This window comes from Anolis carolinensis, chromosome 2 (genome assembly GCF_035594765.1).
Source record: "Anolis carolinensis isolate JA03-04 chromosome 2, rAnoCar3.1.pri, whole genome shotgun sequence".
Lineage (NCBI taxonomy): Eukaryota > Metazoa > Chordata > Lepidosauria > Squamata > Dactyloidae > Anolis > Anolis carolinensis.
The window spans coordinates 160298259-160326005 of record NC_085842.1 but is presented as its reverse complement, the minus strand read 5'-3'; the positions used below and the strand labels follow the sequence as shown (position 1 = coordinate 160326005).

The window sequence follows — 27747 nt, the reverse complement described above, 5'->3', positions numbered from 1 at the left end:
AAAACAACAAAAAAGGTTTTTTTGCTTACGTTGGTAGAAAAAGGAAGAAAAAGGAGGCGATAGGGCCACTGCAAGGAGAAGATGGAGTGATGGTGACAGGGGATAGGGAAAAGGCAGAACTGCTTAATGCCTTCTTTGCCTCGGTCTTCTCACAAAAAGAAAGCCATCTTCAACCTCAGCAACATGGAATGGACGAAGGATTGGGGGAAATCCAACCCCAAATAGGGAAACAAGTTGTCCAGGAACACCTGGCCACTCTAAACGAATTCAAGTCGCCAGGGCCAGATCAGCTACATCCAAGAGTATTGAAGGAATTAGCGGAAGTTATTTCAGAACCACTAGCAATTATCTTCGAGAGTTCTTGGAGAACAGGAGAAGTCCCAGCAGATTGGAGGAGGGCGAATGTGGTCCCTATCTTCAAGAAGGGAAAAAAGAACGACCCAAACAATTACCGTCCGGTCAGCCTCACATCAATACCAGGCAAGATTCTGGAAAAGATCATTAAGGAAGTGGTCTGCAAACACTTAGAAACAAATGCGGTCATTGCTAATAGTCAACACGGATTTACCAAAAACAAGTCATGCCAGACTAATCTGATCTCTTTTTTCGATAGAGTTACGAGTTGGGTCGATACAGGGAATGCCGTGGATGTAGCGTACCTGGATTTCAGTAAGGCCTTCGACAAAGTCCCCCACGACCTTCTGGCAAACAAACTAGTAAAATGTGGGCTAGACAAAACTATGGTTAGGTGGATCTGTAATTGGCTAAGCGAACGAACCCAAAGGGTGCTCACCAATGCGTCGTCTTCATCATAGAAAGAAGTGACAAGTGGAGTGCCACAGGGCTCCGTCCTGGGCCCAGTTCTGTTCAACATCTTTATTAACGACTTAGACGAAGGGTTAGAAGGCACGATCATCAAGTTTGCAGATGACACCAAACTCAGAGGGATAGCTAACACTCCAGAAGACAGGAGCAGAATTCAAAACGATCTTGACAGACTAGAGAGATGGGCCGAAACTAACAAAATGAAGTTCAACAGGGACAAATGCAAGATACTTCACTTCGGCAGAAAAAATGGAAATCAAAGATACAGAATGGGGGACGCCTGGCTTGACAGCAGTGTGTGCGAAAAAGACCTTGGAGTCCTTGTGGACAACAAGTTAAACATGAGCCTACAATGTGATGCGGCAGCTAAAAAAGCCAATGGGATTTTGGCCTGCATCAATAGAGGAATAGCGTCTAGATCCAGGGAAGTCCTGCTCCCCCTCTATTCTGCCTTGGTCAGACCACACCTGGAATACTGTGTCCAATTTTGGGCACCGCAGATGAAGGGAGATGTTGACAAGCTGGAAAGCGTCCAGAGGAGGGCGACTAAAATGATTAAGGGTCTGGAGAACAAGCCATATGAGGAGAGGCTTAAAGAGCTGGGCATGTTTAGCCTGCAGAAGAGAAGGCTGAGAGGAGACATGATAGCCATGTACAAATACGTGAGGGGAAGTCATAGGCAGGAGGGAGCAAGCTTATTTTTTGCTGCCCTGCAGACTAGGACACGGAACAATGGCTTCAAACTACAGGAAAGGAGATTCCACCTGAACATCAGGAAGAACTTCCTCACTGTGAGGGCTGTTCGGCAGTGGAACTCTCTCCCCCGGACTGTGGTGGAGGCTCCTTCCTTGGAAGCTTTTAAGCAGAGGCTGGATGGCCATCTGTCGGGGGTGCTTTTAATGCGATTTCCTGCTTCTTAGCGGGGGGTTGGACTAGATGGCCCATGAGGTCTCTTCCAACTCTACTATTCTATGACTATGACTCTATGAGTATTTGCTGTTGTCCCATGGTGTTTGAAGAACTGGGATATTAAGGCTGGGTCCTTCCTGCTGCTGGACTGTAAACCTCAGGCAGCCTAGCTGGGTTGGGAATCTGGCCATTTTGTATTTGCCGCTTGCATATGGGTATTAGTTCGTTCCCTATGGAGGTGAACCTAGAGTTTCCGTGGTATAATGCCCCAACAGGATTTCAGATTAAATCTGGAAAGAATAGATTTGTACATACAAGATCTGTCATTCTTTTTAATGGAGCCATGTGACTCACCAAATAGTAGTACAGTAGAGTCTCGTTTATCCAACCTTTGCTTATCCAATGTTCTGTATTATCCAATGCAGTCTGCCTTTTAGTAGTCAATGTTTTTGTAGTCAGTGTTTTCAATACATTGTGATGTTTTGGTGCTAAATTCGTAAATACCGTAATTACTACATAACGTTACGTCTGGGCCTACAACCTCTACATATTTATTTTAACAGTACAGTTTGGGGGACAGGAAAGGAATTTTGTTGCTGCTTCCATAAGTGTAGATCTTTTGAGTTGATAGTAATATATCTATCTTCCCCCTTTCCCCTGCTTTAATTACACTATTTAATTTTTTTTCCTGGGTTATAAATGTCATTTCCTGATTGGTTCTATAATAAAAACATGGAATAAGTTTATTAAACTGCAAAAACTTTGTATTTGTGAGACATCTTACAACACATTTTGCTATAGTTTTTCAATTAATATCTCATAGATTCTCAACCAATTCAATGGTTTTTTGCAGCCACAAAAATTAAGTTTCTGGAGAATAACAACTACTGTACTTTCAAAGTAAGTACCGTATAATCAAACAGGTAATAACACTCTCAAACCAGGAACAGAACATTTTTCAAATTTTGTTGCATAGTGTTATTAGTTAAGTCTTGATTGCTTCTTCTGGTCATTCTCCTACAAGCAGACCTTATCGGCCAGAAACTGTGTTAACAAAAACTTGCTGAAAAGTCCAGAACAAGCAAAAAAATCACTGCAGCCCAGCAGAGTATATTCTGTGCAGGGCTTGAATCTGAGACACAAAAATTCAGAGCACTGGTGTTAACACACTGTAAAACCTCTGAAACAGAAGGTAAACAAGCACCCCTGAGAGAGAAAGCTGCATCATTCCGATGAGAACACTCACTTTATATCCCTTTGGTCTGATCTCCTATGCCCTACCACGAGCTAGAGTTGAACCCAAATTGGCATGGCGAGTCCATCAGCACATTTCAGTGGACTGGATAAAAAAATAATCCTGAGTTTGGTTCCAGTTTGCATTCATTGGCTATTGTGGCCACATTCTGTAATTGGTTCCTGAAGTGTTTTGTGTAGATACTGCACAGTGAAACTGACTCACTTAAATCCACCTCCAAATTGCATTATATTGTCTGTGTAGAAGTAGCACCAGTTATCTCAAAGGTGCTACAGGATCCCTTTGCATACAGATATTCCAGACTAACTTGGCTATGCCCTAACATTATATGCTACAAACATGCTTAATTCTTGGGAAGGAGGCAGAATTTGCTGTATCTTTGTGCCTTTTAAAAGAACCTGAAAACCATTTCACCCAGCATATTTCAAGGAGTCTGGCATATACAGATATCATCAATGTATTTGGCTAGCACTGTTTCTATGGTGAATCTTCAAGGGACGGGACCACCAACTTTGGTATTAGAAGGAATGATTTAATAAGACTGTCATTGGAATGATTGTCATAATAATCTCAAGACGTCCAGTATTTCTAACAAGGTTTGCACTAGCAGTTTACATGTAAATGGCAACATTTCAAAGGACACCATTGTAACAATTCAGCATTAAGTAGGGTAAGGCAATATTTGTTAATTTAATGGTCATTGTGCAGTCAAGAATCCAGTGAACAGCAAAAGATCCTTTAACATTTCTAGAAATATGACACCAAAATTACATTATCATAATCCCTGACATCTTTATAGTGAGTGCAGATACCTGTGTAATTCTTCTGTGCACACCAATAAAGTATCATCTCTTAATTAAACTATGCCAAATGAATATATAGAAATAGGTAATTATTTTCTTGAGCATCTCTTAAAAATAGAGTTGAAAATCTGAAAGGGAAAAATATTTACTGAAGGTGTATAAATATTTAAAATATTCATATAAACTTAATTTTATAGACTTTGGAAAAGTAATACTTCAATTATAAAAAATATATCCAGTGTCTTACTTCAACTGGATTACTATTTTATAAAAACTGGGGTTATTTCAACAAATTACTGTCAAGTTTCCAAATGAAATCTTGTTAACTGAGTATAACATGTTAAGATTTTTACCTTTGGTATATTATTTTGAATGTGTTGGCTGGAATCCTGTTGGGCAGTTACAAATGTAAAGCCTGGAGTCTGTACTTGTGCTGTATTTAAGATCCCTCAGTAGCCCCTAGTTTAAGGGATGCATAAAGGCAGTGAAAGCCTCCCAAAACCTCCACTTACTAGCGAGCGGCCACTGGGAGGGATGGGAATCTTGTGTGAACAAGACTAGCAGGAGGGACCCTTCCTCCGGCCTCTTGCAATGGAGACCACTCACAGAAGGAGGAGGGAGAGTCAGTTAGCTGCTTTCCAACTAAAAGGGGAAGAGATCCTCATTGATCACACTGGCTGCTTCCCAGTTAATAAGGATTGGGGAAATCTGGCTGGGAGTCCCTGTGTTGTTCTGTAACTAGGGTGCTTCTGCATTCCTAACTCTCAAATGGGATTCCAGTCAATGTGTTTTATCACAGGGCCAAGCAAGGGGAGTTTGCTGCAATGCAAGCAGAACAAGATCTTCAAACATCATATGACACCTGCTGCCTTAACAATCATTTCTGTTTATCTGGGGACGGGGCGAATCCTATTCAGTGACTAAACAGAAATAGCCCTTTGTAAAAACAGGTTGAGCATCCTTTATTTGAAATGCTTGGGATCAGAAATGTTCTGCATTTTAGATTTTTTTCAGATTGTGGGCTTATAATGGGATATTTTGGAGATGGGATTCAAGTCTAATCATGACATTCATTTGCTTCACATATACTTTATACAAAACAGTTTCAATAATTTTGTCCAGGAAACAAAGCTGATGTATACTGAACTATTTGAAAGCAAAGGTGTCTTTATCTCAGCCACCCATGCGGATGATTTTGGAATTCAGGGTAAGGAATGCTCAACCTGCGCTCTTCAGCAATTCTGTTATTTCATTACAAAAATCAAAACATTGGTATCAGCAGTGATATGTCATCTGTTTTTTGGGGGGAAAACACCCTTCATAACCAGTCTCTATGTGCTTCTGGCAAGAAAGAGTCCCACTACCTTTACCAACACTGATAACCACAGCACACATTTCTTTTTTAAAAATCATACTGTTAAATGCAAATATATACTTCTATCATAGTAGTGGCCTCTATCTTCTTGACACAGATTAGAATTTACAGTTAAGCCAAAAATATATATATACATATACATACAATAATAGAAAAACCCTCTTCCTGTCAGGGTCCTTTCTCAAGCATACAATGAACACACAGGTGGCAGGCAGGAGCAAAGACAAACACTGCTGCCATCTGGGTGTTCAACCTGCAGAAAAGAGCCCAGAAGTGAAGGGGCTGAGGACAACTGACCATCAGAGATTTAAGAGATTTGAACCTGACCAAACACACTGATAGACTTTGACAGCAGAAGATAAAAGATTTAGCTCTTCTGTAACAGCACTACAATCAACTGTATCTGAAGAAGTCCCATCTCTGCGCATGTCCACTGATTCCGATCTAATGGCGATTCCAGTTGTGCCAGAAGTCTTCCAAGAGGCTTCATGTTTCACTTTTGTGCACAAATGGCTTCTAAATAAAATCTTACCTTTCTAGGTTGATGAATCTGAGAAGAAACTCATTTTTGACTTTCCATCCTAATGTTTAAAAAAATAATATAAAAAATTCCCTCTGAAAATTCTGATGTTCACAAAAAGGCCTTGTTCTCTTCTTCTTACACATTTTTATGGCAGTAAAGATCTTTCAGTGTTTTTAGTTCTTCAATTAGGGTTTTGTTCTGGTTTTCAAGGACAGCAACTCGATTTTCAAGGCATTTCACATATTCCTTCTTCTTTCGGCGGCACTCGCGAGCAGCTTCTCTGAAATCCAAAAGCAACATTTCTATTACCACAGTAAAAGAGGCTTAGAACAGCCACACATTGCAGTTTTGTGTCATAGCTAAAGCACATTTGAGGAGATGTTTGATACTTGGCATATAAAAAAAATCTGGAATGAGCTAATTGGTTGAGCACTTTTGTGAACTTGCAAAAAGCTTCAAAATTACTGACATACTTGTAAAAAATAACTTGGTTATCTGTGGGCAATTACAAAAGCATCCTTTAGATAATCATTATTATGAAATGTATGCAATTATTTGTTTAAAAGAAGAAGCCCCCCAATCCAAGCAATAAGAAATAATAAATCTTAAATACACATTTGAAAGAAAGTGAATTTAAAAACTGCCAGAGAATACAATGGATTTATGGTCCTAACAAAATTAATATCCATACTAAGGCTGTATGTACCAGAAGTACAACATGGACATAGTGTCTTGATCCCATTTCTTACCCCTGTAATCTTGTCCTAATAATGTTAACGTTTTCATAAACTGTCCTTGGGATTTATCAACAGGCTAAAGTTATCGACACATCACAGAATGTGGGAAAGGAGAGAGTAGAGGGAAGGTTGCTCACTTTGTGCAAAGAGAAAACCTGTCTGAGGAACCCTGCACATCTGAGTAACTTCCAAAACAGCCACGAAGTAAAGGACTGGTCTGATCCTCCTCCTGAAGCCTTTGGATCCCAGAGGACTTGGAGGGCAGGATGGGCAAATTATATTTAACAAAAAATATGGCCACTTATTTGAATATCATCTTGTTAGATAATTAAGAACTCTTCAAACATCAAAGACACCAGAACCTTCTAGATACTAAAATATAATTTTCAAAAGGGATTCCAGCACAAATAAATTAAAAGTTGAGACAGATGATGTGATCAAACATATTTTGTGCTAGACAATATAAGAATGTGTGCCTGCCCTTTCAGAAAACTTTATAACTTTCAATGAGAAGTGGAGATGGAAATGTCAAATTGCTGATATGAGGTAAGAGGTTGGACAGAGCGTGACCATGAGCCATGCATGACCCTCTTCTCAGCTCAGAGAAAGATGTGATTGTCTGGGCTCCAAAGGAAAGAGAAAAGAAAGTGAACTCCATTTGTGAGCACACCATCTACTAGAGCGGGGCTTCTTAAACTTTTCCCATTTGCGATCCTTTTTGGGCAAGAAATGTTTACATGATCCAAGGTGTATAGGTATATTAAAAAGGTATAAAAATAAATAATCATTTGCAAAGCTTACTAAACAGGCTGCTTTTCCTTTCTATGAAGTATTTGCTGTGAATTTGTGTAAATTTCTAAAACAGCTACTAGATTCAGTAACCTTTCATTGTTGCCAAAATTTTGTGATTCCCAACAATGAGCTAAGGGGACCTCATTTGGAGTCGCGACCCACAGTTGAAGTAGCAGTGCTCTAGAGGACCAATCCATCAACTTGGATTCTGAGTTGACAATCCAAAGGTTCAAATGCAAAGGTCCTATTTCTGTTGTAACTCTCAGTCAGTGGCTGGGAAGGCAAACCAGTTAAAGCAAAAGCCTATAGGAAATGATTGACAGCTTACAAAAAACCTAGAGCAGACTTCTTGGGATTGTGTTCACACAGCATCAGCACAGCAGCATGGCACACCTGATTTACAGACCATAATTACAGCAGCAGCAAATAAGGAAATCAACAAGATATTTCTTAGAAGAAGCAAAACACCAACAAAAAGTATTTAAAAATAAGCATAGATGCCAATATCTATGTTTGCTTGTATCCAAGAATTAGACTAAGGGAAAAGTACCCCAGCAAATGCCTAATGGCAACCAAATACCTGTTTTTCATGAGCCTAATTTCTCGTTTCAACTGTGGATCGTCTGTCTTGGATGACTGCGATGTCAAGGAGATGGGAGATGTCATGACCACTGTCTGCGGGAGGGAAGCAGTGCTTGGGGTGCTCCGTATCTGATATGTCTGCATGTCGCCTGAGGCTGCTGCAGAGGAACAGGAACAAAAACACAAGGCTAAATTATTCTCACTTAACTGTCTTTTGACAAATGCATGTAAGTATAAATCATGTCTGACGGGTGAACAAATCCACAACTGGGTATGTGTCTCTTTGGAAGGTTTAGAAACAGCAAATATTTACCTGGCACTTTCTAGCTGTTTAAAAGAGATGCATGTCTTATATATCTTTAAAACTAGAATATTAATTTACTGCACAACTGTGCTCACTGCTTTGAAAATTGCTTTGTCTCTGCTCCTCTTTAGCTGGCAAGGAAAGACATTTTCATTTTGAATTGTAAATTTTAATTATAGAAGAGTAGTGTATTTATAAGCATTGTTTTGTTTATAATTTTGAAATGAAACCCTGTTTCACATAGATTTTAAACGTTTTAATCATGTTCCCTTCCTAACTTTTGCAATTGAATGTTTTAATGCATCTTTTGAAAATTATTGCCTTGAATGCCATTTTGGGAGAATGGCAGGATATAAATGCAACCAACAAGCGAACATTAAAATGGCAGTGTCCAAGCAAAAAGAATGTATCTGTACCATATTCTACCTGGCCACATTCAGGTTAAAACCTGGTAGATATGTCCTATGAGCTCACCAGCCCACCTCTTGCCCATGCTTCAGGCACTCGGCATGGAGATGCTATACATACTGTATATGCTCATGTATAAGAGAAGTGGAAATCAAAAACTGATACACAAACAATTGGGTGGGCTTCCTAGTGTAAGTACTGCATCTGAACACAATAATCAAAAAAGGAACCACCTCCTTTTCTGAGTAGAGGAACTAAATAAAGGCAAGGGCTCAGCCCATCCCAGGAGAAGCTTTAAAAAAAGCTTTAAATCTTCCTCTATCTCTCTGCTCATTGGAGGGGAAGATCCAAAAATTAACCACTGCAATTTTCTAATCCGGAGAATTTTTTAAAAGCTAGAAACAACACAGCGGCAGAAAAAAAAAGGATTGGTGCTTCTTTCATGTCCTTCAGAGATGAGTTAAGCTCCCAACCTTTGGCACTCTACTCAGAGAAGGGGAATAGTTTCTTTTGGCTAAAAGTTATTACTGTGCTATTAATACCTGTCAAAAATTTATTGTATAGCCTTTTTGTGTGCCTGGAGGGAAAACTATGGTGGCCAGAGGCAACCCTACTGCTTTCTCTTTTCCGCCAAATTACCCTTGACTTTATCCATAGGTCAAATCACGATCCATAATATTGGCCCTGAAATCTGCCCTTGACTTACACATAAGGTTGACTTCTACATATATATGAGACAAATACAATTTAATATCTCCATGAAAGCATGACATGCATTATCACCATGAATGTATGAAACCCAGAATCATGCTTAAATCAAATTTCATACAAGTGAAAGAAGTATATTAGTAAAATAAAAACTAATAAAAGATCAATGTAATAGAAGAACTTGAGAATAATCCATAACATTGGGTTGCTGTGAGTTTTTCACGCTGTATGACCATGTTCCATTAGCATTCCCTTCTGATGTTTCACTTGCATCTGTGGCAAACATTCCCAGAGGTTTGTTCAGAGGTCTTTTCGGACATACAACCCAAAAAACTTACAGCAACCCAGTGATTCCAGCCATGAAGCCCTTCAGCAATCCATAACATTATTGCCAAAGATATTTGAAATATAGTAGACCTTGAGATAGCCAGCATAAAAAGCATTTAACAAGCCCTAAACCATTGTCGATATACTCACTTTGCACTACTACCTGGTTACTTGGCACAAATATCTGTTGACCGTTAGACGTTTGCACATACTGTAATAATGGAGTCCCACCAGCATTTGCAATTGTCTGTAAACTCTGCACATTCTCTGTTCCTGGGCTATTTAGCTGTAATGGTCCATTTGGAGCAATGGCAACTTTTGAGATTTTAAAAAAAGGGAAAGAAGATGTTGATCACTACACAATATAGACACAACCTATATAAGTTTCTTCCCTTTCGCAGCTGCCGCAGGAATCTTCCACTAAATGCTTTCTGTTGCCCATGAACAATTCCCTTCATTCACCCTTCATTTTCTAAATAAACTAAGTAACGTTTTCGTTCTTTTGCCAGTGCATTGCTTGACTGTTTAAGAACTTTTTAATAAGAGACAGACAGAACTATCTATCATTCCCCATAAAAGGGTTTAACAGCTTCAGATAGGAATCCCAAGAGGGATTTTTAAAATACTAATACCAAACTTAACTTTCAGTCTCCTTCCATTAGGAGTAACATTTCCAAGGACAAGCCCTTAATGTTACATACTGTATTGTCCCGTGCTGGTCTGGTAAACGGGTGCAGAGACAGACATAGACGTGACAGTGGAGACACTGGGATTTGCCTCATCTCCTTTCCTATTATGTGTATCTTCAGAAGAAAGGTCATTGAAGATTTTTCTAGAAAAATAACAGCAAACTATTCAGACAGATTGCTGGGAAAACAATCTTCGATTACGTTGCTACAATTACAACTTCAGTGCCAAATATTTTTCACTCTGTCTAGTTCTGTTAACTACCTTGCTGTAAATCATCTCAAATTTCAAGATTGAAAAAAAATTATAAAAACTACTGTATTTCATTGCATAATAGTTGCCTCTAAGTAATAGTCATGGCAAAATTTTGGTGGCAAAATTGGTATTTTTGTGTTCCTCACATAAGTCTGTTGGAGGCTGGCTCTTCCTTCTTTCTTTGAAAGCAAGACAATTTTAAAAACCTGAAATGGAGGTCTCTGAAACTCGGATCTTCCCTCTTCCTTCTTTTCTCTAAGGAGCTTCATTTCAGATTTTGTAAAGTGCCTTTGGAGAAGGAAGGATTTTTCTTGCTCCGAGAGGAGGCAGTTAAACAAACAAATAAGCAGAAACAGCTGTTTGTTTGAGGCTGGATCATCCCTCTTCCTCCTGTCTCAGAGGTAAGGAAGATAATGGGTGATGGGATAAACAAATTGAACACTCTGGAAGACTTAAAATAAAATACCTGTAGTATTTTCTTTTTATGAAGGGAGAGGGTGGACTGACAAAATAAGAATAGTGAGAATGAAGGAGAAAATATATTAAGACAATATATAGAATATTGTTGAAATATAGTATGATCAATCCTGACTACAATCCAAAATCGGAGGGAGGGATATTGATATAAAATATAAACGATGAAATTAAAAGAACTGAACTATAGATAAAATGTTCAGACTGTTAGAATTATGATTTTTTGTGGGTAGGTAGGTAGGTAGGATGGCATGCTGTTAAAGAAAAACATTGGGAAGGGACATGAATAAACATACTCTGGAAGAATTAAAATAAAATATAGACTTGATATGTAGTGGGTGAATTGATGAAATAACGTTTAAAATGAAGGGAGAAATACAACAATATATTATATTGAAAACAATGTTGTAATACAGTAAAATTAATCTAGATTAAAAATAAAAAATCTGGGATATTAAGATATGAAATAAAATATGAAATTTCAAAAACTGAATTTTAGTAAAAAAAATATCCAAATTGTCTGTATTAATATCACTTGTGGGTACATATAAATAAACTTATATTAAGTAGAGGTTGAAGCCATTAAAATAGAAGTACTGCTTGTAATGTTTTTAATGTATTATTTCATTTGTATTCTTTTTTAAAGAGTGGGGTTAGAGGGGCAAAAGGAGGTTGTGGGAAGGGAGGACTAAATTAGTGTTTTAGTGTTGTTTCATTTTTGTGTCTATTTTGTTTTATTGCAGTAGGAGAGGAGTTGAAACTGTATCCTTTTGGAAACTCTAAAAATGTAAAAAGAAAGTTGGGAATCAATGGCCCAAGAAACCATTAAAACCACAATGGTTCAGATTACCACATTAACTGAGAGCCATCCTTATTACACTGAACACTCTCAGAACACACATTCATAATTGATGATTATATATTCATTAATAAGCATTCAAATATCTTTTTTTGGTTGGGATACATTGATAAATGGCACAAATCTCTTTCTCTAGACCTTTCTCCACATTTGATGATGCAATGAGCCCAGCATGCCATGAAGAAGGGCTCTTTCTTTTATGAGAGGCAGCAGGAAAGATGCAAAAGGATGAAAAATCACATGAGGTTTTTGATGATGGTGAGACACAAGCTGGGGCCCCAGAATCTGAATGAAGTTATTTGATAGGTTCACATGACGTTACAGGGTCCCTGGGATATTTTAGTCACAGACTAAATAAAAAGTTCTATCTTGATTTCAGTCTGGAAGCAAACTGGCAAACAGAGTAACCATTAATAAATATGGTGCCAATGACATACATTCAGACTTTGGAACCAAAAGAAATTTAGCACAGTCTGCAAGGTAAGCCCCAGGCAGTCCGTTACAGATGAGGAGAGAATCATCAAGGAAAGACATGATTCAACATTTCTTCAAAATCATCATATAAGACAAACATGATAAAAATGACACCCAGTTGTTGCTGCTGTATTTCTCCAAAAGATCAGAAAAACATAGACACTTTTATATAACGTACTGACCTGTACGATGGACGGCGCACAAGAATATCCCTGGCTTTCTGTGAAGAATCTATACTATCTGAGGAATCTTGTGAGTCATCGCTTTCAGACAAAGACACCTGAAAGGAAGACATTTTATCATCTTATTGTAAGAGACATGCAACTGCAGTTTGAGAGCAAGACAAACACAACTATGCCAATTTTTTAAAGTGACAGTAAGTACATAATGATTTATAAAATGCACCTTAAACATCTGGAAAATACTTGGGTCATATTATAAGAGATTAGTTTTCTCTGGGCTGCAAATATTGTCACCATTAAGGGGACACTTATGTTTTCATGATGCTTTGCCTTGCAGTGCTAGGAATGTCATCTGGGAAGCAATAAGGACTACCTAGTCTTTATATAGTAGCAGCAACAGCTAGTGTCCTCTAAAGGTAAGTATAATGTGAGAAGGTGCAGTAATAATCTGCCCAAATCATTACTGCCTGCCCTTTCCTTTAGCTGGAAAGTGCCTGTTGAAATACAGTTGTCTTGCAATGAAAGGGTTTACTCAGTTCATAGAAGGAAAATTCTGGACCCAACCTGCAGGTTTCAGATGTCACAACATTTAACTTCCATAGCTCCTCTTGAGTCAGAAGACCCTGGGAGTTTCAGCAAGTCTGAGCCCATTATGCTGTCATTCCTTTCCCAGAGAACAAAACAGTTGTGTTTTGATGCCAAAAAGTCAGCCCTACAGAGGTGCTGGGAATAAACCCAAAGATATTCTTTGACACATGGGCCAATGTTTTGATACACTGGGGCCTCCATGTCCACGGATTAAACTACCCACATACAAAACCTTTAAAAAAACAAACGGATGTTGCCATTTTATATCTAAAAAGGTAAAGGTTTCCCCTGACGTTAAGTCCAGTCATGTCTGACTCTGGGGGTTGGTGCTCATCTCCATTTCTAAGCCGAAGAGCAGGCGTTGTCCGTAGACACCTCCAAGATCATGTGGCCAGCATGACTGCATGGAGCGCTGTTACTTTCCCGCCGGAGCGGTACCTATTGATCTACTCACATTGGCATGTTTTCGAACTGCTAGGTTGGCAGAAGCTGGAGCTAACAGCGGGCGCTCACTCTGCTCCCAGGATTTGAACCTGGGACCTTTATATGAGGGACACTATTTTACTATCGCATTTATATATAATGAGGCTTGAGCATCCAAGGATTTTGGTGTGTCAGGAACCAACCCCATGAATACCAAGGGTACAATGTAATCTATAATTCAACACAGCGCAAGTGAGGTTGTAGGGATGATGGTGGTAAGTGGAAGCAGGGGTAAATAAGCAACACTTCTATACACAGGCAGTCCCCAAGTTATAAACATTCGACTTACATCTGACTCCTAGTTACAAATGGGGGTGAGACAACAGGAAGTGAGAGAAATCTGCCCCTAGGAAAGGAAATTCACTCCTAGAAGTGTTTTCATAGGGAAAAAGATATCTCCACAATAAGCCACATTTTTCAAAATCCAATTCTCACAGAGACAGAAAGTGTGGTGAAATTCTTTGAACAGGGATACAGGTAGCAAAACAAACACCATAAGGGTTCTAACCCTTCCCTATGATATCCAAAGCTTTTATATATCTATATCTAGGGTTACACTTAAAAATGTACCTGTTCTGACTTGCATATAAATTCAACTTAAGAAAAATCTGACACAACATATCTTGTCTGTAATCCAGTAACTGCCTATACTTCATCTAAGACCTTTAGATATCTAGACTTCCACGTTCACATCCAAGTCACAGCATGGCTAATGCCACAAGAAGGGGCCACTGAGAAACCATCAGTACATTTCTCTGGCTGAAGCAAGTAACTCAGAAATTATAGAATGCTCATATGGTGCTTGCTTTCATTTGAGGCATAAACAGGCTCTACAGAATAAGTGATGCCATTTGGTTTACATTGGAGCAGAGCAGAGAAAAATCTTAGGCACTTTTATAGAAATATTGCTGCTTAATTACTGATATAGAGACATTTTAACTTGACTTTTCATTATATTGGCAATGCTAGATAGGTTAAAGTGTGTTAAACATTTCAAACAACAGACTTCTGCTGAAAGTTAGGCATTTACCTGCACCGATTGCCCTTGGGGCGAATGAATGACGGAGGAAGCTTGAGCTGAATGAATGACTCCCTGGACTTGATCCCCACAAAGTTGTACAGATTTTGTGAAAGCTCCAAGAGGAGTTGAACCTCTAAGAGACATCTGAAATACATACATAATTTGCTAGCTGAGTTATGAAATACAGACTATTGACAATAAATAAATGAAAGGTGGTGAGCAATGAGCATCCATTATTGTATGCAGTTCACATACGGCCACACTAGATGTCCTCAGTAGTTAAAATTTCCACAGCATTCAGCAATGGGAAGTCCCAAGTACTAAATATAGGAACAGCAGAGCAAAGCAAAACAAAATTATATGCACAGATATAAGGCATTTTGCAGGCAATGCACACTATGGGAAAACCAAAATGCTACTGTTTAATACTTTAAGTACTAATTCAAACATTTCACAGTCACAGTAGTAAATCATACTTTTGCTGGAAAGGTATAAGCTCTGAACTCCAGGGAATCTGCAATAGGAGCTAAAGACATGAATTTGGGAGTGCCTTTTCACAAGCTCTACAACACCACAGTTTTCATTTTTTCAACCCAACTTAAACAGAGCACACTTACAAACCCATTAAAAAAGACTACACTATCTCAAAGTTTGGTAGATTGCACCTTTTGTATTGCTGCTGTCCAAGGACTCTTGGGATAAATAAATATTCTAAACAAATAATAGTACACCAATCATTATACTTTGTAGATTTATATATTTTTGGTTAGAAGATAACTTTTCATAAGTACTCAGACCTTGCTTCTTAAGTGAAAAAAATATTAAGAGATTTGGCAATGAAAAATCAAGTTTTCTCATTTAATTGATGAATTGGTCAACATATGTCAGGGATGTCAAATTCATTGAGAGCCACATCAGCCTTATGGTTGCCTTCAAAGGGCTGCTGAATCCATGGATACAGAGGGCCAACAATAATTTTTTGGCATAGCAGTTAGTGCTCTTTTGTTTTTGCCCAATTTGGGTCCCCAGATGTCATTGAAAGACAACTTTCATTTTTGATTATTGACCATGCGAACTGGGGGTGATGGGAATTGTAAACCAACATTACTGAGATTGGAAAAAGGTTACAGGACATTTTAACGTCTGACATATCCACAAACCTTGTATCTAAATCTAACCCCACTATCCTGACTGAACAGAATAAACTGTAGCCTCCAAGATGTTCCTGTATCACAATTCCCATCAGCTCTGGTCATGATGTCTAATGATGAGGAATACAGGACTTGTAGTCCAGAATCTGGAGGGCCACATCAAAATGATATGGCAGGCTGGATTCAGCCCACGGGCCTTGATTTTCATATACGGGACATAAGTGATCACTGAAGAGAATCTAAAAACAAAAGAGAAGGAACACTGCATACAAATCCTGTTGGGATTTTTTATGTTTTTGTAAGTGGACCAAACCCTGCAGGAATTAGAATTGGGCAGCTTTGTAACATTTGTATCCAGTAGCAGGGTTGGTAAAACCACTGGTATACAACAGGAGCAATGCAGAACAGGGTGAATGTACTATGGGATGTGCAACACATAGGGATTAATGCACAAACCATCAAAACCCATTTCCACGGGAGACCTCTTGTTGATGTCCTGTTACATATCTTTGCAGTTGAGTAAAGGGGTTTCTTAGGACCTCTGCTACACAACTATTTAATGGCATAGGTCATATAGGATTCTGGTGGATTATTTTATGACACCTGCCAAAATCTACTGTATCTTGTCAGGAAAACAGTAATTAACTAAAAATCCTTGAAGATATATGTACGTGGACTTACTAAACCAATAAAAAATAAAACTGATAAAAATCAAACTTCAATTAATTTGCTTTACAATCCTCAGAGGACCTGACCTTTTGTAGCTTTCTTTACCTGTTGAGAAACACGAGAAAGTTGAGTGGCTTGGAGAGTGGTACCTTGTAACACTGCTGTTTGTGGAGAGGATGCTGAATTGTTACTGGTTTTGTGTGCTTCTTCCATACTCCGCCTACAAGAAAACAAAAACAAAAAAATAGCGAAATGAACCATTTACTACTATTCAATATTTTTAAAAGAAGCTTTACGGGTCTACAACAATTTTGGTGCCTGAAACATTTTGTAACCATTGCCAAGTTCCAGATTTGCTAATGGGGGAAATATGAGTGTTGAAGTTAAAATAAAACAAAACCAACAGGTTATTTACTTGGAACTTCGATTCTGGAAATAACTTTTCTGAGCTGTGCTTTGCATGTGATTTACCTACCTGTCGACTATTTCTAAATTGTATATATGAGTTAAAACACATTGATTAGTCCCAGCTAGAGTAGGTCTGTTCAATAAACTGCTGACTTTCTATTCAACAGTTGATTGAATGGACCTACTCTAGCTAGGACTAGTCAATGGGATGCTAACTCATATATACCATTTAGAAATAGAGAAGCAAATCTAAGCTATGATGAAACCAGTGAAACACACAGAAGTGGAAACATTTTAAGTTTGATTTAAGCTAAAGAGATTTAGGGATTTTCAACTTTCAGGGAGTTACTGACACCGAGAGATGATCTGGACATTCTCTCTGCCACTGCTAACATTTTTAGACCTTCACATCTGCAACAGTTATTTGATATACTGTGATGAGAATACTGCTCATATTTTTGCAGTATTCTCTCCCATAGCTTCTACTCAGTTCTAACGTTTACTGGAATGAAGAAAGAAGAATGTAATGCTTATAAAAATGCTTTTCTAAAATGTGTTGGGAGTGTTTCCCTCTACCCACCCAATTTTGGCACTTAGCCAGTCCTAGCTATTAATATGCTGTGCAGTCAGAAAGAGACATATGTGTGTAGGGAGAGGGCTAAGAGGGACAGCCATAATGGCAGGAAGGAAAGCTGTTTTAGAGATCATCTTGTCGGAACAGGTATAGAAAAAGAGGGTTGCATTCAGCAATACTTGAGAATATATATATATATATATATATATATATATATATGTATGTATTAAAAAGATATGAAACTGTTCTTTAGATCAGAGAATTGCTCTGCTTCTTTTGGTGATTTATTTAAGAAAATTGGATTCTCCAGCTCCTTTACCTCCCCATTTTCATATTTTCTCGAGAGGGGGAGACCAAGCTCCTTGTATTCTGGTTTGTTTCAGAAGTTTCTGCTTCAACCAAATGTAACTGATATGTGGGTGACTACACCTGCAGAACACTTAGGCTTTTCCCAGTCAACAGCACCACTATCTACACACAAAGGATTCTAATAAAAATACCTTCAAGGCATTCTAATATGATCAACTCGTTCTGAACACGTTATTACACAACACTTGAAATAGTTGCAAGAGCCGTTGCTGAGAAACTGGAAGTTATATTTCTCTCAATGGAAATATGAGTCATTGATTTTTCCCTGCTGAGATCAACCACAGAAGTCTGGTTCTGAAAACTGAAATGAGTGCTGAATATAACAGTGAGAAAAATAATATTTTTTGAAAAAACAATTCAAGATTGTTTCGGTCCTTTCTTTCTTAATCAAATGATTTACACGACTCTTGTTGATAGCTCTCACATACATAATGATAGCAAATCACAAATTAGTCTAGAGTACTAGAGTCAAACAAGTACATAGATTTTTTAAAAACAACACAAGCAGTTATGAGGGAATAAGAATCAATGGCACAGGATACTGACTGCCTAGGGAAACAAAATTAAGAAGCAGATAGGAAGAAAATTGGAATTGAGTTCCAGGAAAGGAAGGAGTGATAAAGCAATGTCTGCATGCGCCTTCAAGCTGCTTATGGCAACCCCATAAACTTCATAGTTTTTTTTTTAAGGCAAGGAATTCTCAGAGGTGGTTTGGCCAGCAACTTCCTTTGAAAATAGCTTACAGCTAGTGGGATTCATTGGCGACCCATCCAAGAACTGATCCTACTTCCCAGATCAGCCTTTAATATATATAGCCATAACAGTGCATCAACACTTAAACAGATAAAAGGGACACAAATGAGAATCAATTAATCCAAACAGGTTCACAAATTGCTCTATGTGGGACATTCTTTGTTTATATGGAATTACAGTAGTCTCACTTATCCAACACTCACTTATCCAACGTTCTGGATTATCCAACGCATTTTTGTAGTCAATGTTTTCAATATATTGTGATATTTTGGTGCAAAATGTGTAAATACAGTAATTACTACATAGCATTACTGCGTATTGAACTACTTTTTCTGTCAAATTTGTTGTATAAAATGATGTTTTGGTGCTTAATTTGTAAAATCATAACCTAATTTGATGTTTAATAGGGTTTTCCTTAATCCTTCCTTATTATCCAACATATTCGCTTATCCAACATCCTGCTGGCCAGTTTATGTTGGATAAGTGAGACTCTACTGTACACTGAAATAATATTTTTTTCACTGGTGCTTTAATAAACTGATATATGGGACAAACAGTCAGCCCTACGTATCCAACTAGGCTGCATTCACAGAATCCGTGTATTCATACCATCCGTGGCTTGAAAATATCCCCCTCCCTTTCTGCAAATTTTGATTTAATAATAATAATAATAAATTTATTCTTATATCCCGCCCCATCTCCCCGAAGGGACTCGGAGCGGCTCACAGCAATAATAAAAACAGTGACAAGTTACACATTATAAAATCAACATGAAAAGCAGTCATACAATCAATACATACATCACATGTTAAAAACAAGGAGCTAAACAATTCCAGGCCGAAATAGAGGGCTACATGGAGAAGGTAGCTTCATGGCAGAAGTCCTCAGCAAGGTATCAATAATCATGGGAAAACCCTCTCTAATTAAATGGGCAGACAAATCAACCCCGAAAAGTTAATCGTCGAAGGCCCTCCGGAAAAGCCAGGTTTTAAGGCCCTTCCGGAAGGCAAGGAGGGTGGGGGCCTGTCTAATCTCCCTAGGGAGCGAGTTCCAGAGGCGGGGGGCCACAGCAGAGAAGGCCCTTTCTCTCGTTCCCACCAACCGCAACTGCGAAGGTGGTGGAGGCGAGAGGAGGGCCTCCCCCGAGGAGCGAAGAGATCGTGCAGGTTCATAGGGGGAGATGCGGTCTCTAAGATAGGTGGGTCCCAAACTGTTCAGGGCTTTGTAGGTCAACACCTGCACCTTGAATTGGGCCCGGAAAACAAACGGCAGCCAATGGAGCTCCTTAAACAGAGGCGTAGAACACGCCCTGTAGTTTGCTCCTGTTAGAAGCCTGGCTGCTGAGCGCTGTACTAATTGCAGTTTCCGGGCCGTCTTCAAAGGCAGCCCCACGTAGAGCGCATTGCAATAATCCAGTCTAGAGGTAACTAAGGCGTGGACCACCGTAGTCAGATCAGACTTCTCGAGGTATGGTTGCAGCTGGCGCACAAGTTTTAATTGTGCAAAGGCCCTCCCGGCCACGGCCGACACCTGAGCCTCAAGCGTCAGCCCCGAATCCAGGAGGACCCCCAAGCTGCGGACCTGCGCCTTCGGGGGAGTGCGACCCCGTCAAGCACAGGTTGCCACCCAATACCCCGATCAGACATACGACTGACTTGGAGGACCTCTGTCTTGTCAGAATTAAGTCTCAGCTTGTTCGCCCTCATCCAGGCCAACACAGCGGCCAGGCACTGGTCCAGAATCCGAGGGGCTTCTTTGGATTTAGGTGGAAAAGAGTAGTAAAGTTGGGTGTCATCTGCGTAGAGATGGCACCTCACTCCAAAACTCCGGATGACCTCTCCCAGCAGATTTGCCAATTTATATAAGGAACACCATTTTACTACAGCTTTATATATGGACTTGAGCATCTATGGATTTTGGTACTCATGGGGGTCCTGGAACCAAACCCCATGGGATACCAAGGGCTCATTCTATTACACAGGATACAATCGAGGACAAGGTTTACCTAAGGGAAAGACATTACCCACGAGATGCACAGATGTGTTATCATCCTATGGGAGGCTTCTCTCATGTCCCCGCATGGGAAGCTGGGGCTGACAGACGGGAGCTCACCTCATCTCATAGATTTGAATAAAGGGTTTGAAACCTATATATTGTATATTTATTGGAAAAGAAGACACTACCATCCTGATATAATTTAAGATATCCTATTTAAACAGTGGCCATCAAACTGCTGGCATTTCAGAGAACAGAATTCACATTCAGACAATTAGATATTGTATTCTCCAAGCTGGTGGTATATGTAATTTTTCTCCCCTTATGCTTAACTCAACTACGGGTACTAAAATTTTGCATGTGTGTCAAACTTTTAAGCAGTCAAAATGCTTCACGTAAATTGCACTACTATTATCTCCCTCTCCATCTTACAAGATAGGTTAGTTCTGAGGAAGGTGGAAGTGGGAGAGAAACAGCTTGAATAAGGCCACATAGGGAGTTCATAGCAGTGACGTAGTTTGAATAGCAGGCTTCCTGATACGTCACTCTAAGTGAGGCACTGCCTGCACTTAGAGCGCAGACAGAGAATTGTTATTGTTCACCTTTTTATTAAAAGGTATTTTTCAAGACTGAAACTACAGAAGGAGAAAAAAATCCATTTTGGATACAGTGAGAATTCAAGTCAGCTGGAAAAATCATGCATACTTCAGCTTTTCGACACCACTATGAAAAAAAAAAGAGTTAGCTACAGCCAAAATGTTCAGAGCTCAAAGCTGGAAAAAGTCAATCATCCAAAGTAGTTTAATAGCTTCCATTAGCCAAGGAAAGTGAATTTTCTATGCCTTCAAAAGTGTAGCTTGCTGTTTCTATACCACTTAGATATGTTGCAGGATACTGAAATATTATCCAGAGTTTACCTGATAGGATTGTAATAAATCTCTAGTGCCTGCTTTTAAAAACCAAAATACTTTGAAGTAACACCTCTGTCCAGCAAAGAAGTATTGCAATGAAATCCTATTGCTTCTAATTATTTCAAATTCTCAGTGCTACTGTTTGATCTTTTCTTTCTTCTATTTCTTCTTTTTGATGTTGCTATATGCCTCAATATATTGATATTAATATATTGGTATAACAACTAACTTTTTTTTTTACTGCTCATCATCTTTGGTCTTACTTCCTTCTATCTCCGGAGCATGCTTCTTAAACCTATTTAGTATTTTTATTTTTAACAAATCTACATTTTAACAATGTAGACAAAACCTCTGAGAAAGCTCCTTCTTAGAAAGTCTTTTTTGTACCACCCATCCAACCCTCTTTCTTCTTAATCTCAGTCTAGTTGGAGGTTTTTTAGCAGCTTCAATGGGAGGATAATGAAAGAGGGTTAGAGAAACATTTTTGCAGCAGTTAATCTGCAGTAAATAACCTGATAAAGCATGGACTGAAAAAAAATGAGATTCTGCTACAGATGTGCCTGTCTACAACAAGCATAGTGAGCAGAAGCCGCCTCAAAATCCTAGATAATATGCTTGGAAAGGACCATAAAGAAAAAGGAGAGCAGATCACCTTGTTTCATTAGCTGCTCAAGGCAAGTATATAATACATTTGGCCATTAATTGGAAATCATGAGAAAAGTGGAGACTGGTAAAAGAAAAAGCAGATAGATCTCAAAAAAAGTGGTATTCAAGGAATATCTAGAAGATTCATTTTGTTTTTGTTTAATAATGAAAGTCTTAACCGGATCTGGTTGTTTCATTTCACATATGTATACTGTTAATTCTGAATAAAAATATCGCTGAAATATATTCATTTGCTCTTTCTATTTTATATGGCGTAAAAACAATACATCTTATTTACATGTTATTTCTCACTCTACCAAAATATTTACTGTTAAAGTCATTTCCAGTTGTTAACTGGCATCCTTTAGTTGTAATCCTTATGGCCTAAAATTAGTTCTAACACTGATAAAGCACAAAGCTCCACCGGTTTAATCATACTGGACTGTGCCACTGTGCAAAATATATATATCTCTCTCTCTCTCTCTCTCTCTCTCTCTCTCTCTCTCTCTCTCTCTCTCTCTCTCTCTCTCTCTTAGAACAAAAACAAGAAAACTACTTGGACAAAATTAGTTTGGATGTCATCCTAGTTCCAAAAGTGTGAAATGGTTAGCAAAACAGAGGATATGTGAGCATGATTCAATTTGTTTCTCTTCTGTTCTTTGTTCTTGTGTTCTTTGTAGAAATTTGCATTTTGAACTTTATTTAAACTTTGATTTACAGTAGAGTCTCACTTATCCAAGCCAAATGGGCTGGCAGAACCTTGGATAAGCGAATATCTTGGATAATAAGGAGGGATTAAGGAAAAGCCTATTAAACATCAAATTAGGTTATGATTTTACAAATTAAGCACCAAAACATCATGTTATACAACAAATTTGACAGAAAAAGTAGTTCAATACGCAGTAATGTTATTTTGTAATTACTGTATTTACGAATTTAGCACCAAAATATCATGATATATTGAAAACATTGACTACAAAAATGCATTGGATAATCCAGAACCTTGGATAAGCGAGGCTTGGATAAGTGAGACTCTACTGTACTTTTAATGTGAGCTTACACACTCAATTTTTGTATTCCTTTTAGGGCAGTTCATTTGTTCTTGAATTTTGAAGAGTGCAAACCACTTCAGGCAAAGACCTATTCGTGTTTAATAAGTATATATGTGTAGAAATATTTATTTATAGTGTACAATTAATATAGAAAAAATAACTTTTTCTATAGTTATCAAAGAGATTTTCCCAATTTACAGTGATAATTACAACACTGAGAAAGATAACAAGCAGTTAGGAAGCATGAGAAAAGCAAAGGTTTTTCACAAGTTTAATTGTGAAATTAATTTCAATAGGACTTGAATATTAAGGAGCTGAACTAATGGCTTACACAAAAAGTGGATCTGGAGAAAAAGAGAGGCACATAAAAATGTCACTAAGATTAAATGGACTGAAATAACAAATGTACACATATAAAAGGAAGCATCAAGCCTGATATTTTTGTATGTCTTTACACAACCCATTTAAAATACTTGCACCCCACATTTCTACTTACCAGAGCCATTCAAGGTTACTCGTGTGTGTGTTTACACAAATATACTCATATATACATAGCTAATATAAACAAGACAATTTAAAGTTTTCTTTTACCACAGTCATTATCTTAACTCCTCTCTGGAAGATGTACTGAAACATTCATTTTCAACCAATGACACATATAAAATGGTGGTGCACAGACCTAAGGTGGGACATTAGAAATTTAAAAAAAGAAACAATCATAGCAATAAAAATTAACAAAAAATACAACTTTTTATCTTTTCAAGATACTGGAGCTGTAAAAATTTAACTTCAAGAAAATGATTAACATTTTCCACTATTAATGGAAGCATTTCTTTTGTTTGTTTAATCCTAACAATATGACTGCTAAATGCTATAATAAGCAATACATATAATAACAGAATGCTGGCATCATGTTAGTGGCATATACACAGGTATATGAGATGGTTGGTGGAAAGCAGAAGGGTTTGGAGAAGCACATGGAGAATAATTATATCTGTTACGGAGATCCCTGGAGGACATCAGTAGATCTCAGTGGATGACGTAATCATTGCTACAGGGATACTGTTAGGTGTTTCTCTGATTTCTCTGTTGTGTTGTTTTGCATGAAGAACTGTTACCTTATGCTGTGTCATACAGGATCTCTAGCAATGCCTCTGTGTGTGTGTGTGTACACACACACACACACACACACACACACACACACCTTAGGTGAAAATGAGCTTTTTTTTTGTTTCTTTCATATGATTATTTTGAGGGGGGATATGTTAGTGTTGTTAAACCATTAAAAATCATAAGTCTTTGTTGTTTTACTGAAAATCACCCACACATGTCTCAGTAGCTCAGATTTATTATCCACACCCTACTGACCCCAAGGGCATCTAATCAATGTCTAGATCAGGGGTCCCCAAACTAAGGCCCGGGGGCCGGATGCGGCCCTCCAAGGTCATTTACCTGGCCCCCGCCCTCATTTATAATATAATATTTTTATATCATTTTAAATAATATAATATATTGTATATACATATAATATTGATAATAATATTATAATGTTATACAATATAATACTAATAATAATACCATATAATAATATTAATTATAAGTTATATATTACATATAATATTACAGTATAGTGGTATAGTTCAATATAGTAATATATAATGCTAATATTGTGATATGCTAATAGTATAATATATTGTATGTACATACAGTTGCTCTGGAGTGAGAAGGTGAGAAGGGCAGGATATAAATGTAATAAATAATGTAGTAAATGAATAAATAAATAATTTTAGACTTAGGCTCGCCCAAAGTCTGAAATGACTTGAAGTCACACAACAACAACAATCCTAATTAACTTGACTATCTCATTGGCCAGAAGGACGCCCACACTTCCTATTGAAATCCTGATAGGTTTATGTTGTTAACTATTGTTTTCATTTCTAAACATTGTATTGTTCTTTTGTTGTTGTTGTTTTGCACTACAAATAAGACATGTGCAGTGTGTACAGGAATTTGTTTGGTTTTGTTTTTTTCAAATGATAATTCGGCCCCTCCACAGTCTGAAGGATAGTGGACCGGCCCCCTGCTTAAAAAGTTTGAGGACCCCTGGTCTAGATAATCATCCTCAAATACATTTCACATATCAAACACTAACTGCTTTTACTAACAAGTATATCTTCAAAGGAAACTACAATCAATGCTGCCTCCCTGACAATGATACTTATATGATATGTATCTATATTGTCAGACGTCATTTCTGTCACAGAGTGCACCACACTATGGTATGTTGTCTTGGTGCACGGTCATATCTATTTTTTCCATCACTCAGTTATACACTTTTTTCCAGAGCTCCTCACAAGAAGTGCATTAAAAAAATCTGTTTTATATGCACGCACGCACGCACGCGCACACACACACACACAAAGCAACAGATAAAAGTAAGCACAAGAAACAATTTCACTGTGTTGTCAAAGGCTTTCATAGCCAGAATCACTGGCCATGAGTTTTCTAGGCTGTATGGCCATGTTCCAGAAACATTCTCTCCTGATGTTTTGCCCACAGCTATGGCAGGCATCCTCAGAGGTTGTGAGGTCAGTTGGAAACTGGACTTTCCACAGATATAGCCTCATTTGCCTAGTTTCCAAGAGACCTCTCACCTCTGAGCATGCCTGCCATTAATGTGAGCAAAGCATCAGGAGAGAATGCTTCTGGAACATGACCATACAGTCCAGAAAACTCACAGCAACCCAACAATTTCACTGATTGTTCAGCACTATATTGCAAAGGTGGGCAGAATTATTTGAAATAAACACTTTCACCCCAAACTAAAAATTAAAAATGGAGAAAAAGGGCAAGGCCTTTCCCAGGACATGAACACAAGACCAGTCTCCTTGGGGAAAATATTTGGGGGGGGGGGCGGTATCTCAAGGGGTGTATCTACACTGGAGAATGAATGTAGTCTGACACCACTTTAATTGCCCTGGCTCAATGCTGTGGAATCCTGGGAGCTGAGAAGGCAGGAAACCTTGTAGAACTACAACTCCCACGATAGCAGAGTTGCGGTGATGCAATGGGTTCCAGTGGTTCTCAACCTGTGGGTCCCCAGATGTTTTTGGCCTACAACTAGAAATCCACAGTTTACCAGCTGTTAGGATTTCTGGGAGTTGAAGGCCAAAAACATCTGGGGACGCTAGGTTGAGAACTACAATACCTGGTAAACCGGCTGGGATTTCTGGGCGTTGTAGGCCACAACACCTAGGGACCCACAGGTTGAGAACCACAAGGTTTAAACGCTTGTGCTGGCTGATCTGAAGATTGGGATGCTGACCTGAAGGTTGCCGGTTCAAATCCGCAAGACGGGGTGAGCTTCCGTCTGTCAGCTCTAGCTTGCGAGGGCATGAAAGAAGCCTCCCAGCTAACACACCCGGGCGTCCCCTGGGTAACGTCGCTGTAGATGGCCAATTCCCTCGCACCAAAAGCGACTTGCAGTATATTCTCCACGATTAAAAAAAAAACTGTCACGATTCCTTTGTATTGAGCCAAAGCAGTGAAAGTGGTGCCAAACTGCATTAATTCTGCAGCGCAGATGCATCCTTACATATACACAGAGCTAAAATCCACACAGCTGGTCCTTTAAGGAATATAATCGCGTTTATAAATACTCCCCAAATATACATAACTCATGGGCCAACTTGAGCCCTCCAGGTGTTTTGGACTTCAACTCCCACAATTCCTAACTGCCTCAGGCCCCTTCCTTTCCCCCCTCAGCCGCTTAAGGAAGGGGCCTGAGGCAGTTAGGAATTGTGGGAGTTGAAGTCCAAAACACCTGGAGGGCTCAAGTTGGCCCATGCCTGTTTTAGCTGCTAGGCCTCCCTCCCTCCTCCCACCAACCGTAGTTTCCCCTCACAGTCCCATTGGCGCTCGTTGCTTCGGTCGCGCCCATTTTTACCTCAGAGCGGAGCCTCGGCCTCGGCACAGGAAAGAAACCACCCGCGGAGGCGGAGGAGGCGACGGCACGCCCGCTCGCTCGCTCGCCTCAGGAAGCGGGCGCCACTGCCAGCAGCGCTGGCCTAGGCCCCGCCAGGGACGCGCTCGCCCTCGGGACCATAGAGCGCCCTGGAGGCCCAGGCTAGAGCGCGCGAGCCCGCCCTCGAACCAGCGCCATTTTAACCATAGAGCCCTCCCCCTTTTCCCTTTCCCTGAACCACACATTGTAATGCTAGAGGAGCAGTGAGCGCAAGAACCAATCCCCTCAGAGCAGGATTGCGCAACCTGATTGGGCCTCCGACTTCCAGAAGCCCCAGCCAGCTTGCTCAATAGTCAGAGACTGTGGGAGTTGGAGGCCCAATCAAGGGGAAGAGGCCTGCCTTGGAGTCTTAGGCCCCTTCCCCACAGGTAAATAAAACCCCGCATGTTCTGCTTTGAACTGGGATATAGGGCACTGTGAGGAGCCCGGGTGGCGAAGTGCGTTAAAAGCACTGAGCTGGAGACCGAAAGGTCCCAGGTTCAAACCCCGGGAGCGGAGTGAGCGCCCGCTGTTAGTTCCAGCTCCTGCCAACCTAGCAGTTCGAAAACATGCCAATGTGAGTAGATCAATAGGTACCGCTCCGGCGAGAAGGTAACGGCGCTCCATGCAGTCATGCCGGCCACAT

General features: G+C 39.3%; 1 protein-coding gene across 4 annotated transcripts; it reads right to left on the bottom strand.

The window, feature by feature from the left end:
• Positions 1-3500: 3500 nt before the first annotated feature.
• atf1 (activating transcription factor 1) lies at positions 3501-27267 on the bottom strand. 4 transcript variants are annotated; one of them, XM_003216927.4, is made up of 8 exons: positions 27045-27264; positions 16497-16611; positions 14581-14715; positions 12480-12577; positions 10250-10380; positions 9699-9863; positions 7800-7959; positions 3501-5970 (listed from the first exon to the last, which is right to left on the bottom strand). In XM_003216927.4, the coding sequence occupies exons 2-8, from the start codon at positions 16602-16604 to the stop codon at positions 5826-5828; spliced, it is 942 nt and encodes a 313-aa protein (XP_003216975.2). In that variant the 5' UTR covers positions 16605-16611; positions 27045-27264; the 3' UTR covers positions 3501-5825. The 4 variants fall into 4 exon arrangements, with proteins under 4 accessions (XP_003216975.2, XP_008102167.1, XP_008102169.1 ...); XM_008103960.2 differs by having other exon boundaries at positions 16541-16611; XM_008103962.3 differs by lacking the exon at positions 9699-9863 and having other exon boundaries at positions 27045-27267.
• Between the last annotated feature and the right edge of the window lie 480 nt (positions 27268-27747).